The sequence below is a fragment of the Tachypleus tridentatus genome, chromosome 4, assembly GCF_004210375.1.
Source record: "Tachypleus tridentatus isolate NWPU-2018 chromosome 4, ASM421037v1, whole genome shotgun sequence".
Lineage (NCBI taxonomy): Eukaryota > Metazoa > Arthropoda > Merostomata > Xiphosura > Limulidae > Tachypleus > Tachypleus tridentatus.
Genome location: NC_134828.1, coordinates 38,638,507 through 38,657,696, shown reverse-complemented (window position 1 = coordinate 38,657,696; position 19,190 = coordinate 38,638,507). Strand labels below are relative to the sequence as shown.

Genomic DNA, 19,190 nt, shown 5'->3' with positions numbered 1-19,190 from the left:
TTACGTATCTCTCTATTTTCCTCTTCCCATTCAGATAGTTATGTATGCCGTTAAGGTTCAGTACAAACACAATATAACAGTAACAGCCTTGTTAACAAATAGAATCTTGATACTGATATGAAACGTGATTAACAGCAACGTTATTTATTTCTAGCAATAAACAATCCTGGAAATCATGGGGAAATAGTGTGGGGGGGGGGGAGATATAAAAGACAAGTCCTGGGTGAATGCTTCTTCCAGTCTGCAGTAGAAGGAAGATTCACACCACCTACACCTACAGAATACCACCACCCTACTCAGAGCTAGATGGGATAGAGCACACAGAGGAGGATATTCCATGATCAATCATCCCAACAGCTAAGCGTTGAAAAGTGGCAAGAACTCCTGCATTCCTCTTGAAGAGTCCGAAGAAATGGCAGTGAGGAGCCAAGAAGAATACAACACTGGAGAAAATGCAATAAACAATCACAAAATCCTATTTTTAAGTAAACTGGTCCCAGTTCACTCAACCAAGATCAGGGGAATGGCCAGCTATCCCCCAACTGCTTTACTCATGATAGTCCATGAGTTGGTAAGGCCGGAAATGGGTATACATATAATGCAATATACCACAATGGTGAATCTACTTACAGTGTGGTAAAAAACTCCATCTCAGCAGTTGGTGTTGTAGACATGAAAGGTTGTACAGTGCAGATTTATGGATTAATATACCTGGGCAGCCATCATTCACCACAGAGTGGGATCCAACCTTAAAACACAGATGAACTGAGTTGTGAAGGATGGGCATGGAAGTATTCAGTATCCTGATCAGGATAAGATGGTCACATTATAAAATAAATGAGAGCTGAAGATGTTCACCCTAGTCCACACACCAGGCTAGGTTATTTTCCCCAGAAAGCAATGGAAATGTGTAGTCAAAGATAAAGAGAGGTACCACCTCTGAGGCAAGAATATCTGAAAAACACACTGGGAGATGGAAAACAAGAAAGAATAAACCAATCCCAAATGTTGGAAATCAAGCCTCATAAGGGTGACAGGAGAAACATCTAAGGTAGAGGATGGTTTCCAATAGAGAAACAGGTGGGAATTGGAAATCACAGAAGGAAGCCATGCAAGCATTATAGTACCAGACAGCACAAACAGGACAGAGAAAGTGACCCAGATTGGAGTGGGGATATAAATGGAAGAGTTGTCAATATGGCATAAATTTTCGGAGCCACCAACACACCAGGGAAACTGCAATCTGTCTGTATACAAGAGAACATCGGCATGATAGTAAAAGGTATGGGAGACATGAACGATAAAACAAATCAATCAAATACAACCAGAGGCAAAGAGAGATAAAAAAATAGGACTCTAAGGACAAGTTATATACAAAACAGCTAGCCAAGAGTTTATATAGAAGTTTGAATAAAGTACTGGAGAACTACTTACGGTAACTAGTTACATTGTAGGAACAAAGACAAAAGATTCAAGAAAAACTAATAAAGTTGTTTAACAAATTAAATACAAAACACCAAGTAAACATGAGCAAAACTTTGAAATATTTGTACTCTATTGTACCAAACTGAGAGAAGAAGATTGGGTTTTTTTAGGATAGAGGGAACCAGCTGCACCAGGAGAGTGTATGAGGTCTGTTCAAAAAATACGCGGACTGTTTGAATTGCGTGACTCCAGTCGGTTCCAGGGGAATCCGCTTGGTGTCGCTAGGTTTGCACAGATCAGCTGATTACGACGGCATTTTCCGATTGCAGATATCTTCATTTGTGTATTAGCTACGAGGTTTTAAGTGAAGTGCGATTTTTTCATTTGGCGGATTTCAGAATGAATGACCTGAAGGAGCAACGACTTGCTGTGAAATTTTGTGTTAAACTTGGAAAATCTGCGAGTGAAACTTTTGCTATGCTTAACACGGCTTACGGCGATGTTGCTATGAAGCGTACGGCATGTTTCAAGTGGCATGAACGTTTTAAGGATGGTCGACAGTCCATTGAAGATGATGAGCATCCTGGACGTCCTTCCACGTCAACTGACGACCCACACGTCGACAAAATCAACACCCTGGTGCGGGCAAATCGACGTCTGACTGTCAGGGAGCTTGCTGAAGACTGTGGGATATCAGTTGGATCTTGTTACGAGATTTTGACCGAAAAATTGAAGATGCACCGCGTTGCTGCAAAATTTGTGCCTCAGAACTCGTGCATTTTTAGCCAAACACTCAATCACCGTTCTTTCCCCCCACTCACCTGACCTTGCTCCTTGCGATTTTTTCTTGTTCCCCAAACTCAAAAGACCCTTGAAAGGAAGAAGATTTGAGACGATTCCCGAGATTAAGGCAAATGCGACAAATGAGGTGGAGGACATTACAAAAGAAGCGTACCAGGACTGTTTCAACAAGTGGAAACACCGTTGGGATAAGTGTGTGCGTTGGGGAGGAGAGTACTTTGAAGGGGTCCCAGGCCTGTAACTTCTAAATAAAGTACATTTTGTTTTATGACGTCAGTTCGCGTATTTTTTGAACAGCCCTCGTATTGCATTCCTATTGATGGAGGGTTGTTGCATACTTATTTGCATGCTTCAACACAACTGTACCACATTAAACAAATTGGATAGGTGAGAGTATCAACAATAGTAGCAAATGAAAATTTTGTGCATATTGAGGATTGCATTGATGAGAAACAGTAAGGTATATCAGAATGATGATTTGCACTGACAGCTCAAAATATCATTTTAAAACTTGTAAGATAGATGTTTCCCACAGAAAGATCCAATCCGTTAAGTCTGTTACAAGGATTGCATGTATCTGAACAGACAAGTTTCTGTGCTTATCTATATTTCTCAAATACAAATATATATATGTGTGTGTGTGTGTGTGTGTGTCACATTTATTTATTTTTAATACTGTTCTATAAATGTCAGAATATGTATTTTAACATGCAGAAAGCTTCTTTGGCAAAAATATCAGACTGAGCTGGAAAAAAGTTAATGTTTGTCAGAAGGTTTATAAAAATTATATCAAAAAACACATGTGCAATATTTAAGGTAATTATTAAATATAAAAAAATTAGCACCTGTACTTTTGTATGTAAAATTAACTGAACAAAACTCTTTTAACACTCTCATTAAGTACATGACTAACTACCAATGCAACTGTGCCATTAATAAATCCTTGTAATTCTGAAAATGCAGTTTTTTTTTGTAGTTTGTGTATCCAAAACTACACTATATATTCTGTTCATTCGTAACTTTGTTTCATTCTTGGTCATAAGTTCAACAGCTGATCATTCGGCCATTAATGCATTAAAAAAATTACTGTTTTACTATTTAAAAAAATTAAACCTGTTTACATATGTAATACTTGCTGATACTGACGTAACTATAACATTACTCTGCATAAGAGGAAGAAAGATTCACACTACAAGAAAAAAGTTTATTTTTTCTTCAACAAACCTAATAAGGTTTTTATTGAAATGATTATTAATACCAAACACAGGAAGTAGTTGAATTATGAATTCTTTTTTAATGCCTCCTTGATGAGTCAAGAGTCAATGGCCATATCATTGCATTTGTTGGCTTACATTGAAATACTATTTTATGAATTTATGCCAATTAATCTAAAATCAAATTGTAGATTGTACTTCAAATTTTAATGTTATATATATAAGTTGACTTCTTCATTTAAAAGTAAGTATTAAAAGAGCCCACCTAATATAGATTTTAGTGAGTCTCTTGGTATGTTGAATGCAGCACTGATTAACATTAGATATTAGTGATGTCAAAATACTAAATCTATAGTTTCAAAGAAATTAGGAACTCAAATTACCAATGTTGATAAATAATAATATAAAATAAGAACCTTATTTTATTTTGCTGAGATATGAATTATGTACTGAATCAAACACAGTAGCCCCATTCATCTCTTTCCATTTTTAGAAACTGTCCATTAGATACTCGTCACACATGTGACGTGTGAATAACCAACCAACAGCTCAGAACGTTCTCGTTGTTGCTTTCTCAGCCATTTTAATCTGTGATGAGACTACCACATTCTTTTTGTACAAAATTTCAAAGAAGTAGGTTGTTCTTCAACCTACTCAAAGTTTCATGCATTTTTAAACCTAAATACAGTGCAGTTACTAAGCTTAATAAATTATAGTGGAATTCTATGGTATCAGCACAGTTATTTATGATTTTTTGGTTATTCAACTGTGTATATAAAACCTTAAATAAAACTTTGTTTGATATCCTCCATATGTAAAATTTTAAAAGGCTTAGCAATATATGTCTAGCAGCAACTGAGTTCAAAGGTCATACCTAGAAGAGATAACTGTTTGCTTCATTTACTTCTTTGTTTATTGTTCTATATTATAAGAAAAACGAGTTTCACAACTTATTCATAATAAAAATAATCTATATATACATATAATGTATAATAATTTAAATGCTATTATATAATATAAAACACTAGTCCAATGAAACACAGTCAAATTGGGCGAGTTTTATATTACTGGATACGATAAAGAGTGCACATAAACTGCATTAATGCAAGTTATTTAATGTCAGCTAGGCACAACTAGAAGGTGAATGTACTAAAATATATAACATTATCAAACTTTGGCTACTTAGACTAGTCATTCTAGCATGAAAAAATTTATATTTCCTAATTTTTTACGATGGTTACAAGGTCAGGTTACAAGGTATACATACTGTATCAAAAGTCATAAGGTAAATACTTAACATGTGCAAATGGGTATATGAGTTCATGTTTATTATACCAAGCCCATTGCAAAAAGATTAAAAGGTTAAAGGAGTAGTCAATCTTATTAAATGTAGTGGTACATGCACTAATTCTAACCACATTTCTCAGAAGGAATGTATAAAGTTTGAGCACAAGTGTAATATATCTTATTATTCATTCACAATAAGCCAAGTTTAGTAAATGTCAACTCTACACACCCCCCACACTTAACTTAAAACTTCTTTTATTAATGCATAAACTGGTATGTTAAAATATTTCACAAAAAATATTGAAGATACCTACAAATATTTGGATACAGTGACAGAAAACAAGATATAAAGTAACTATACGAAACCAAACTTTCAAATTATTTCAACTCAGGTAACATTTCATGTGCCAGAACCTTCTACCCTTCTGGAGATACAACTGTAATTTTTTAAACGTTCAATTGCTTAGTTTTCAAGTACCAATTTTTTACCTGCAAACTGTAGGTCGGGGTGAAGTGGAAAGATGTGTTTTCTCAAGTACTGAGGGCATTCAAGGTATTGTATTATCCTTGCCATCTGTAAGTTGGCTTGGCCTTTTTTCTTCACTCCTGTGAATTCGCCCTCTGTGCTCTTCTCCCTGAATATTGAGAACAAATACTAAAATATTACGATATAATTTTTCCCAAAGCTAAAATTATATTGAAGAAACTAAGTAATTTTCTAATACATAATAACAGATTATTTATTTAAATGTAACACAAGTCTTCCATTTTGTAGTTGGTCTTCATTGAAAAAAACATTATTCTAACTATTCATGTGTTGCATTAATTTCATATTTTAAAGTGCCAGTTTGGTCAACTTTTTACTAAATTATTCTATTCCTTGTATAAATAATGATAATCTTGTAAAAAAATAAAATTATATTCAACAAGTAGAATATTTTTATATTTTATTTCATTTTTAAGAAATGAACCATATGATATTTGTGATTTTTAAAGCAAAAACAATTTTACATTTCAATACAAGATCAGTAAATAAAGATAACAAAGTAAATAACAAAGTTACACTTATCTTTTCATTACAAGGAAAAATTGTTATATTAAATGTCTTTCATATACAAAGCTTGTTACCTATATTAAATTATTTATTACTTCAGCAAAGTAAAAGGCAATCACAAATTTGTGATCCATATTCTTTTAATTCATACAATTTAACACTTTATACTTCAAAAAACACTACTAAAAACTTATATTAATAAATGAAGTGAATGCTGAGTTCAATATGAGAGTGTGCATAATTAACTTACAATTTTTCCATTCCTATTTCATCAAATATTATTACTTCATCAACTCTGAAAATTGTTGCTGCTCGAGCAATCTAAGAAAAGATAAAATACATGGAAATATAATTATAAAGAGTTCATGGTTCAAAATAGTTGTGGAATATTTTCATTCATAAGGAACTGTTGTTTGTGTACAAATATTTTGAGTGTAATTGTACATATCACTCACATATGAACTATTCAGCATGATCAGTGTGTATGCATTACCAGGTAACATAATGTTATTAATTTTTCTTAAATTAAAATTACAAATGAATTTTCATTTTCCAATAGAGCTCCCTAATACGTTGTTGAAATTTTAAAACTTACTTATTGACCACCATCTTATATGAAGACAGACTGTGAGATGTATCACGACAACAATTAAAGTAAAACAACATAAATGAGTTAGCTCTTCAGAGAAATTACATGCTTCTAAAGCACAAACATGCATTCAATATAATAAATATAATATAAACACAGACTTATCTCTTCTTGATAGTCTGTAGCAACTCAACCACTGGAAATGAAAGTCATGTATCAATATTTGCAAACTTTTATTTACAAAATATTTATGGCCCATAACCTTCAAATGCTAATAAAATGTAAAACTTTAAGAAGTAACTACTGTACAAGTTTGATCAAAATCCATCCATCCAGCTTTGAGTTATCCTGTATACAGGACTCGAACTGATGGAAAAGTAGGTGAACAGACATGGTAAATCAATATGCTTCACTCTACAATGCAACATGGGCTAAAATCTAGACTAGACAACTTTATACTCAAATATTTTACTTGTTCTGAAAAATGTTCACTACAAGCTCTTTCATTAATTGGTTTTAATATAGAAGTGTTATTTGAAAGTAATCATAGTAAACGAATTACAAGATGATGTACATCATTTCTAGGGTTTATTAATGTTTTAATAACACTAAATTGCAATTTCAAGTTCATAACCAACTAAAGTGAGTTGGTTCATTGCAAATTTAAATGTGAATCACAACATCTAAGCATGTAAGTTTTTTTTCACATATAGATATTTCATTCATTTAGCACTAGCTTTTAAATTATTTGAGAGGATTAATATTTGATGTCTAACAAACAAAATTCCTAATGAAAATGAACATTTTCAACATTAAGTGTTCTATTATTTTGCTTTTATGATCCACATATGAAGATACGGCTTCAACAAAATTTAAGTTATTTATTCTCTCAGCCATAGTTAAAATATCTTACTATAAGCACACTTCAGGAGCAAAAATGTACTCATCCAAAAATATTCTTTCTTCAGTTACAATATAATGGAAATTTAGTACAATTATTGTTTAATTATACTATACAATTAACATTATTTAAAAATATCCATAAACTATACAGTTCCACAGACTTAATATAATCCTTCATTAAGAAATGCAGACACAGATCTGATGAAACAACTGATTTCCATTCTCCACCTCTTGAAGCTTGCCTGTATAAAGTTCAATTAACTTAAAAGATATTAAATAACAAAGAAGAATCCTAAGACTTTTCACATCATTCTGCAGATAAATAACAATATTTCTTCAGTCTTGTACCTTTATTTAGAGTTTCACTCCACTATATTTAGCTTCTAAATCTGTTAAATTTCATATGAAATTCTTACTGCCAAAATTGAATTTTTTTCTCATGTTCCCATTTTCACTAATTCATGATGTTAGAAAAACACACAGGTTTTTTTTAAGAAGTCTTGATATAAATTAGTAAAAACCCTATAACACAAGCACTTTGGGAAGGTGGACCTTTCTTCTACAGAGGTAAACACTTTACCCCTGAAAAAGAAAGTTCCATCTTTCAAAAGTACTCAGGTTATAGGGTTTTATTCATTACCACCTTCACCAAATTATCTCGTGCATAAACAATTTTAGTCATGTGTGTACATAGTTTACAATTACTTAAGTCATGCCAGAGTAAAATAAAGTCACCATTGGAACAAAAAAAAAAGCACACTGTTTCTAATTAATTATAAACTTTTAATGCTTAAAACAGACAATGTTAATTGTGTACATAATCTGTATGACTGGTTTTAAATGTCATATGATAACTTTATTAGCATCTCAATGATTTCTTACCAATTCTAATCTCAATAGAGAGTTAATTTTATCTATAAAACACAAGATAAAAAGTATACATAACTGCATGCAATTATACATGTATTCAAGTACAGTAGACTTGTTACTTTACTTACTTGACCAGCAAGGTATGTTCTTAATTCTGGAGACTGGGCATTATCAAGAATAGATCCAGGTAGTGCAATACTAACTGTATAATCTCTCCCTAGCTTCTCCCTTTTGAGAGTTTTTTCTCTTTCTTCATCCTCCTTTTCCTTCATTTGCTCCTTCTTTTTCTTTAACTTTTCTGCCTTTCTTATCATTCTTTGCTCTCTCCATTTCTTATGCAGCTCTTTCTCTAAAACATTTAATGATAAATTATAAATTAAAAACAGTTAAGGTCAGAATAAATTTAATTATAATAATAAAAAAAACAATTTTGAAATTACCACAGTTTACATGGTTATTTTCTTTATGCTCATCAACTGCTCCTCCACATAAATTAAACCTTCAAAATAAGATGCTCTTCAGAGCGATTGATAAATTAGTAAAAAATATCACATACGCTAAGCCTAGCTTCCTTTTATAACAAACTTTTTACTGTAAAAACTCATCTTAATGATTTATCAATTTTTGAAAAATATCACAAGTGCTAAGAATGATAGTTTCTTCTGCTTTAGATACAAATTAATGGTCACTAATAAGTTTATAAATAAATTACAAATTTACATTTTATGACCAGAATTTGTAGCTTTTACTGTAGATCTTAAACAGTTAGAATTTATGGTACCCCAATAGATTAATATCTTAATTTCTGCTAAAATTTAAAATACAATAAATGCAACCTTGTTCTCATTATGTTTACATCTTATTTTCAAAGATACATACAACACTTCAATATCAATTAATAAAACATTTTCATGCATTACACTTTAAATTAATTAATTCTGTACAAGTAAAAAGACATCAAAAATACAGCATTAAAGAAAAATGTCCTCTTTTTCCAACTAACAACTAAATACAATCATATTTTGAACAGTTACTACAGGCAACTAGAAAAGTTATTAAAGCTTATTCTTTTAATAGAATGAAATGTTTTCAGCAACACTTCTCAATAAAATATTAAACCACATCTGTAAGTAACAGGTTATAAACAAATTCAATACTATTGTCGAAGTAGGTGTGTCTAACACTGCAATAACCTTCTGGGATCTTCACACACCTAAAATACGTTGTAAACTTCAGTGTTAACTGATGGAAGCATGTACATGTTTGTTGTTCTCAGTTGCTTCAGTATTCAACTAGGTTTTGCTAAATTGTTACATTTAGTGTATTTGGTAAAAATGAAAAAAATATCCTGAATAACCAGTAGTGGCAAAATACGTTATTTTGAAAGCATATTTTAAAGAACACTTTACAATTTTGACAACCAAAGTTTAAAAAAGTGTGCACACCAAACCTTCTGCTTTACATTCACACTATTAAAATAAGGAATACTTGCACCAATTTGTTCACTACTGGACAGACTTAAGGGTACTGAAAATTCTGAAAAATTCAGGAAAACTTCACTTGACTCAAAAATCAAAAATAGCCAACACTGACCAAAGAAATTTTGCAGACCTATTATAGACACACATGTCCAAGATCAATTCAAAATATGTGAAATTTTCTGTTCTTTAAGCAGAATAATAAACATGTATTTTATACACAATGAGGAAATCTAAAAGCAAAAATGACTAGTTTTGTTTCTACTTTTCCTTTTTAATTTATTTTTAACAAAACTACCATTTTGCTGGATTATAATTTTTCCACTTAAACAACAGAGGGTGACAACACATATGCTAAACCTAACTTGCTCTTTTATGCTACTTGATGGAGAATGATTGTACTTACTCTCTTTCTTCCACTGTTTCCAGTCTTTCACCTTGAAAAATAGAAAAATAAGATTTATATATAACAGAACTATACTAGTCGTGGATTGTAATAAACCATTATAACATAGAATAGTATTTAGTAAATTATGTTAAGTATTTCTTTTGCTTGTGTACAATTCTTAACTTAAATGATTTACAAATGATCATCCACAATTAGCATACAAGCAAATATCATTTTATGTATAATAGAAATGCTCTAGAAACAAATTACAAACATTGCTTAATAGATTTCAAAATGAAAATCTTAATCACACTTTATGCTTTTGTAAAAAAAATTACAACAACAACAAAAAAAAAAAAGAGAGAGTTGGAAACACAATGGAAATATAACACAATTTTGTAATGGTAAAAATACAGCCTAAACATAAAACAAAAACTGTATTCAAGAGAAACAAAATTTCATATTTGAAACTTGGTAGCAATTATTAAAATTTCTCCTAAACAAAACACATTTTGTGTTTTATACCCTGACAAAGTATTTTTAAATGTTGTCATGAAATGAAAACCTGTAACAATAACAGCCTATATGAGGAACAGTCACTTTTCAAAGATAAAGTTACTACATAAAGTTCATCCATTTAAGAGCCCAGTAAACTACTCAGTTAGTCCATGAAAAATGGCCTCTAGAAATTAGCAAATGTAAAGCCCAAAAATGGCTAAGTTGAGATTTTTTGAAAAACCATGAGCTCTCAGTTCTATTAACTAAAAAACGCAAAGGGTTACCACAACATTTACTGTTTATAAGTGATCTGTGTGTGAAAGTGCTATAAGGAAAAATGTTTCAATGCAAACTTCTCCAATTTTTATCATTTTTGAACCTTTATAACAGCCAAAGTTCAATAGAAAATACCTTGCCTTAATAATAAGGATGTATCTATGATGCTTGGATAATATATTCTATTTTTTATGTTTCACATCAACTAACTGCTTCTTTTACATTTTTACTATGTATTATATTTAAACCATACACAACTTTTCAAATTTCAGTAAATGGTACCACATACTAACCTGTTATATGTCATTACATGACTATTCAAGATGCAAGCACTCTTAGGAGTTTATTGTTTTTAAATAGTTAATAAAGGAGAAGTTTCTTTCAGTTGAAAATCATGGTGAAAATAATGCTGACATATTCTTTAGACCAAAACATGAGATTTGAAAAAAGATTAAAAAACTGTATGCTTGAGATTGTTTTATGTTCCAATTAAAGCACTAGAATATTGTCTTGATGAAAATATGGATGGTTTAGATAATTCTAACTCTCCACAAATATAAACCTTCTAAGTACAACAAGAGGGCACAGATATTAAAGTTGAATTAGCTGCTGCAGAAATTAGTTCAATGACAATCCACAATGGATTTAATACCATAGATATTAAGGTTCAATTAGCTGATGCACAAATTAGTCTAATAGCAGTCCACAACACATCACATTTGACATTCAGATACAAAAATATAAAATGCACGCAGTTACTCATTTAAAGAAAAAACAAAGGTTTTTCAACAGTCCAGCCAAGAATAAGGAAATATATTCTGTGCAACTTTATCGAACGACAAGTGAAATCAAGGATTTGGGCAATATTATACCAAATAAACTTAATGCTTTGGTTAACTGAACAAGCCTGAAAAAAAATATGCTTATTCATATTTTCATGCTTCTTGCATTCATTTCAATCACACAGTTCTTACAAGACAAGGGTTAACACAAGGCTATAGTGAGTTGCTACCATAAAACAAATAAATTTTCCACATTAGCAGTTATTTTACATCAAAACAAACTCAACTTTTTGTGCACTCAGAAAGTTCACAAATTTGCTTATTTCAGTACAAGATTTTTTCTTTTTTGTTTTGTTTTTTCACAGCAGTCATATCAATGTATGTCCACCAATAGATGTTGATAATTTTTCACTCATCCAGCAGTCATATGAATGTATGTCCACCAATAGATGTTGATAATTTTTCACTCATCCACTGGAACAATCAACTTCTACCCAAGAAAACTTATCACTCAACAGGCAGAGCCATCACCAATTGCAACTGGTTGAACAAATGGCATGTTGCATTTTGATTAGGGATGTTACTACTGTGGACATTTCTTTCATAGTTTGCACATGTTTGGGGGACTTCCACATGATATTACAGTACCTTGGAAGGCAAGCTGTGATCAAGTCCTGTAAGTACAGTGTGTGCACCTAGAGATAGTGATTCTGGAAGCTGTTGTGCCAATCCGGACTCGGATGATTAAACCGTTATCAAAAATAAGGACTGGTGTGTGTTTGTATTCAAATGTTGAACTGAGATGGCAGAACCATTTAATACAAATATAAAAATGACACTGGAACTATCACATCACTGATAGTATTCTCACATTGCTTGGGTTCAATTGTATCTTTCTATTTCAACACTGAAATACTCATGCAAGGCACCATCTCAAAACCAGCTATAATCAATGAGAAAGATTCATATTAACACTATTTAGGCAAACTTTCTCTATTGACCTTCACCCTTTTTAATTTGGAGGGAGACCAAAAAATGTTCAAAATTGGAAAAGGTTAAATAACAGTTAAGGGCAAAAAGCTACCTATTGGTCCTTATACACTGATCCACCTATCATGCTAGAAAATTAAATGAAAATCTCAAAGCTAACCCTTATTACTCAAATATTTATCAAGAATTCCTTCAAATTTGCTTCTTCCACAACATCTGAAAGCAACACACCCCCAAAAGTCATGTTACAAAATAAAATTGCCTTAACTGCAGGTAACTCCCACCTTGCTAACATTTATACTTGTGTTCCCAAGTTCTACCACTAAGTACAAAAAATGATACAATGATACTATAAATTCCCTTCAATCTCCCCTATTTCTCTTCTTTATTCCAGAGAAAACAAGTTCAGAGGTCTTAACCTGTCAACATATGACAATCTTTCCATCCCAGGTATCATCCTAGTAGCCCTCCACTGAACCTTTTCCAAGAATTCAATGTCCTTTCAAAGATATGAAGTCCAAGACTGAACACAATGCTCCAAATGTGGTCTAGTCAATGACCTAAACAATAAGATTATAAACTCTTTGAACTTTTAAATTATTATAGGTACAACCTAAAGTCTTATCTGCCCTACCATTATCAAGATGGATGGCATATAGACTGATCAAATAGAAGACCAAGACAATCACAATATAAACAGTCATTAATCGAAATGAAGAACAGCAATGATTCCTGGACAGATCCCCAAGACACATCACTTGTAACATTAGCACTCAATTAAACTGAAAGCCATTAATAACTTCTTGCTTCTTCATACCCTGCCAGCATCCTATTCATTTAGTAATTAATCCTTTACTGCTGCCAATGTAATTTTTTCACCTATCTTTTAACTTACAAATATAAACAATAAGCTTTAAATACACCCCATATAATATAACAACATAAATATAACAAGAAACCATTTGGTTGTCCACGGCTGTCACTACACCTTCACTTTTGGGAAAAGTAAAAATCTAAAGTCACCCTTTACATTTCACGAAACCAGTGACTCCTCTCTTAAACTCCTACAAAGCTCTGACCTCCAACACTGATAATGGCAACTCATTCCACAAATCAGTCATCCTGTTAGAAAATAAACAAAAACAACTGTCTTAACTGGTGCCTCCTCACAAGATCTTCCAACTCATAAACTTGTGTCTTCTTCATTAAACTGTCCTCAGATGTAGCACAAAGAAATCTGAGGCTTTTGTCCTATTGATCTCCAAAAAATCTAGTAAACTTCAATAAAATTCCCATTTACTCCTTTTTCAAGAAAAAATAAGTTAAAAGATCTTAGCTTATCCATGTAAGATAATCTGTCCATCAATTGTACCATCCCGGAAGCATTATCTAAAACCTCACTAAAAGTAGTGATCTTCAATTATCATCCAGCCCAGAGTTCACACACATACACATCTTTCAGTTTTCTATGTTGTAGATATTTCAAAATGAATACTCAACAATTTGTATTTTGGAAAAAATAAAACAAAAACATACACACATATCATGATTGTGGCATTATGAATCTTGTTGTAATGACATACTTAATCTATTCAATATTACTACATTTTAAAACTATGACCAAACAATGATTTTAAATTATACCTCACTCTTTTGTACACATGAAATACTCCATGTCTGAACAGTTCTTGAAAAGTTCATTTCATAGACGTGTCTACACAGTGACAATATCAGAAATAAGCAGAAGCATCAAAACTTTTTTGTACTATATGTAGATCTAAACAGTATTTCCCATCTTGAAAAGATGATAAAGAAAGAAAAGACTGAATAAGAGTACTGCAATAATTCTGAGCTTGTGAAGACAACATTGGGAAGTTTAAAGAATGATAAAACTCCTAGGCCAGATAATATTTCTCCAAGGGTTCTGAAGGAGATTTAGGATTAGATACACGAGACATTTACTACTACTTTTTGTAAATTCTTGAACAGTGAGTAGATGCCAGATGATTGGAAGTTTACATCTTTATATTTAAATATAGGAACAGACAGTTCTTCCTAGATATATTCTAGATATATAAGATTGACTTCTAAAGCTATTGACAAACAATATCCCATAACCTACATCACTTTTAATAATCTTTAACAAACTTATTTTTAATGTTAAATTTCTTTTAATATACGTTGCCTTTCTTTTTTAAATATGTCACTGTTAATGTTCTTTTTTTTTCTTTTCTTTTTGACGTGAATAGTGAGATTACTGGGAGTCAAATAACTTAGGACCAACTCAGACAAACCAAAGAAACACCCTTAATGATTTTGAATAATCTATATGAAGTCCTTCCTTTGTGATGTTGCCTTTATCAATTGGGAGAATGATGATGGTGAAAATGGTAAAACTAGCAGCCACAAATATAAATTTTAGTAGGGTAAGAGTCATCTTCAGCTAAGACAGTTTTTTTGGTTTTTTTTGTAACAGAGTGTTTGTCTTCAGATGTTGAAAAGGCAGCAAATTTATATAAGGGTAAGAGAACATTTGGGAAGTATATAAACAAGGGCTGGCTCTAAGATTTCTTTTCATATTTATTTATTAATTGTTTTGGTTTACTTTAGAAGTTGAAACAACTGAGATGGACCAATAATCCCATGCTGTTACAATATTTTAAACTTCTTATGGCTTTCCATCCTTCTGTAAATGATTTTAATCCACTATTTTGTGGATAGCTTGATCTTCAATTTTGTCACTGTTGTTGTATATAAATTACTATTACCAGTACTACATCATTCACATACACTGAATTACATAAGTATTCATCCTCCTAAATAATGTCACAATTTGATTAGATATAAATATTGTAAGCAATTCTTTTTAATGAACTTGGTTTTATTCAAAACTAATGGTCAAACTAAACACTTATGTGTGAAGGAGACTGAAAACAAAACCTGGAAAGAAAATATATATATTAAAATTTGCTGATTTCTAAGTATTCAGCCTTGTAAGTCACCACTTTGTAGAAGCACCTTTGGCAGCAATTACTCCTGCAAGTCTTTTTTCAATAGGTCTATACTAGCTTTGCACAATGGAATTGTGTAAATTCCCCCCATTCTTCCTGGCAAAATTATTCCAATTCTAATTTGTTCCTTGGCAATTGTTGATGGACTGCTATCTTCAAGTATCACCACATATTTTCTATTGGATTTATGTCAGAACATTAACTAGGTAATTCCAAGACATTAATTTTTTCTTCTGAAGCCATTCCAGTGTGATTTTGGCCTTGTATTGAATCATTGTACTCTTGAGAACTGAATATTTGATCCAGTTTTAAATTCTTAGCTGACATCTAGGATTCACCTGTAATTTGCACAGTACATCGTCCACTCAACCCTGATAAGCTTCCTAGTCCTTGGTGATGAGAAAGAAGTAATGCTTTGGATTTAGTCAAAGAAGCTAAATTCTTGGCTCATGTGACTAAAAAACTTTCTGCCATGCCTTCACTATAATTTACATGGTTTTCTCACAAACTCCATATGAGATTTAAGATGATTCTTTTTTCAGGACCAGGATACTGTCAGTACATGAAAATTGACTCTAATCTCAGACATGGAACTTTAAAATATCTTTCAAAGTCACTGTTGGCTTCAAGTGGCATCCCTAACCAGTTTTCTGCTTGACCAACAGCTTTATTTGGAAGAGTAGCCTGATCTAGATAATGACTGGGTTGTATGAAGAACATTCCACTTAGTAATGGATTTCACTGTACTCACAAGGATAATTAATAACTTTTGAATTTTCTGGTAGTCTTCTCCTGATCTGTACTTCTCTACCACTTTATTCCTGACTATTCTGAAATGCTCCTTGGTCTTTATGGTTAGTTTGTGGTGTCACTGTACAGTTTGTGACTTGAACAGATGCATTTACTCTGAAGTTAAATCACTTTGAATACACACATACACTGACCACTACACTAACTTTCTGTTACCTTCTAAACTAACCTTTTACACCCAAAAATGATTTAGGTTTGCCTTAAAAAAGGAGTTGAATACTTATGTAATTGAGAATATTCTAATTTTTTTTAAATCTAACTTACATAATATCAGTTTTTAGCTTTTCCAATTTTGAACAGATTGTGTAAATTCTAAAATTAAAACCTCATTTGAAAGTTTCATGCTGCAAACTCAGGTAGCAATAAAATGTGGAAACTTTGCAGGAGGTGAATACTTTTGCACGGCACTATATTTCACTATTTGTGACTTACATTTCCACAGTGTTCACTTTACTTGAACTTTTACATGTACTTTGGAGCTATTGACTTAATTAACATATTTGCAATAACCTATAAATTCAACCTCAAAAAGTGCAGGGGTACACTTAAGTACTCAACACAAATTTGGTCTCTATTTGTACCAAGGAGATACAGTACTCTTCATCAGGATTCAGTCCATCTTTTGAACTAGAGTGGGTCAAATTCAATGTAGACCTCTTCTTCTCTCTTGGGAACTACAGGGTGGCCCATAAGTCCCTACCCATCCATATGTTATTATAAACGAGGTTATAATACTAATGATGAGTTGAAAGCAGCTGTTACTGTGGCATTTAGAACAATAACCTCCACTATGTTGAGGAAAATGTCTCACAGAACATGGTGTCGCATAATATTATGCAGCGAGAATGAGGAACAGCACACAGATACACTGAATACATAAGATAAATGGATGGGTATGGACTTACAGGCCACCCTGTATTATTTTTTTGCACTCTTTATTGTATTTTAGGTAATAACTCTCTTTATGTTGTTGTTGCAATAATCATAGTAGGTTAAATTTTGTTCATTGTCTGCAGTTTTAATTTACATACCCCTTTTGTGCCATGTCCAATTTGTGGGGTAGTATAAACTAGTATACTTTCATTAGCTTCATGTAGTATGATTGCATTATTAGTCGCAATGCAGTTCTACTAATGATCATATACACACATATAATCGAAGTTTTATATGCAAAACCATCTTAAAACAGAACAAGGATTCAGTTAGCCTAGCACTGTTTAGCCTACAAGTGTCTTATTTATAATGTTTACAGAGGAAAGGTACTTAGGACTTGGTACCTCATGTATTATGCAATTCTCTAGTTTGGTAATCGATTAATTTTTATTAATAATATTCATACAACATTGAATCGAGTTATCCAACACTCCATTTCACTCATAGATACACGAGGGCAATCTGCGCTATTCGTCCTTAATTTAGTAGTGTTAGACTAGGATGGGTGAAAGTCAGCTAGTCAACAATATCCACCACAACTTTTAGACCACTCTTTTACATTTACCAGTGAATTGTGAGATTGACGTCACTTTATAACTCCCACACGTCTGAAAGCACATTCATTGACGGAGATTTGAATTTGCGACTCTCCGTCTCGGTACAAGTTACAGCGAATATTATAACAACATTTATTAAATAATTACTAAAACTTTTGCAAATACCAGCAAAGCATCACTTACATGAATTTCATTTTTTTCATTCGTAGAGAGATTTTTTGCAGAAACAAAAGATCCACTTTGACGGCATGAGTTCATTACATCTTCATTCTTAACTTCTACACTATTTAAACTACCCTCAATACGCGACTCCATTATGCTCTTATATTGTGCTGCCACCTTTATAAAAGTTTGGTAATTATCTTATATTATATAAAATATCAGGTCATCCCGTAAGTAATGCCGTTGAAATAGGATAAGTTTAAATGCAATTTCTTAGCTAAATGAAGTTATTTTCAAAGTAATATAAATTATATGGAATGACATGATGGCATTAAGTGTAAAACAGTTCGTTTTTTTACTAGTTTTTGCTTTATTTAATTTAGAAGCCCCAATTATCATGGAAGTGTCAGAGAAGCACATAAGGCATATAATGTTTTACGAGTTTAGAAAAGGGAAAACTGCTCCCGAAGCTACGCAGAACATTCAAGAAGTGTTCGGCGATGACATTCTGAATGTGAGGAAGTGTCAAAATGGTACAATAGGTTTAGAACTGGTGACTGCAGTTTGACGGATCACTTCGCACTGGGCGCCCTGTTGAGTTTAATAACGAACTGCTTCTAGCAACACTTAAGGAGGTTTGTGCCGTAACTGTTGAAGAATTAGTCCGGAAACTCAAATGATCTCCTTCCACTGTCCATCGACATTTGCAAGAACTTGATAGAGTTTCAAAGTTGGGAAGTGGATACCACATGAGTTGTCAGCTGATAAGCTGAGAGAATGAGTAGATATCTGTACATCTCTTTACTCTCGTGTACTTCTAGCTTAGTTTTTGAAACGTCTAGTGACTGGAAATGAGAAATATGTACTCTATCAAAAGTGTTAAGTGTCGTCGACAATGGATTAGTGCAGGAGAACCAGCTACACCACAACCAAAAGCGAATTTGCACCCTAGGAAGGTTTTACTTAGTGTTTTGTGGGATAAAGGTGGTGTAATACACTTTGAGTTATTACAACCAAATCAATCACTGCTGAGAGACACTGTCAGTAACTGGACCGACTGAACACTGCACATCAAAAAAAAAGAAGATCTATTTTGGTGAAATGGAAAGGAGTTGTTTTCCACCATGATAATACACGGCTTCATACTACTATCATCACTTCC

General features: G+C 32.4%; 1 protein-coding gene across 1 annotated transcript in view; it reads right to left on the bottom strand.

Moving 5' to 3' along the window:
• Nucleotides 1-18,200, bottom strand: part of LOC143248882 (28S rRNA (uridine-N(3))-methyltransferase) — a 58,830-nt gene extending 40,630 nt beyond the window's left edge. The window contains exons 1-5 of the mRNA XM_076497772.1: nt 18,050-18,200; nt 10,028-10,058; nt 8,272-8,492; nt 6,032-6,102; nt 5,217-5,362 (exon numbers count right to left, since the gene is read on the bottom strand). Coding sequence (XP_076353887.1) covers nt 5,217-5,362; nt 6,032-6,102; nt 8,272-8,492; nt 10,028-10,058; nt 18,050-18,181 — 601 coding nt within the window. The 5' untranslated portion in view covers nt 18,182-18,200. The remainder of the gene's footprint in view (nt 1-5,216; nt 5,363-6,031; nt 6,103-8,271; nt 8,493-10,027; nt 10,059-18,049) is intronic.
• Nucleotides 18,201-19,190: the final 990 nt, after the last annotated feature.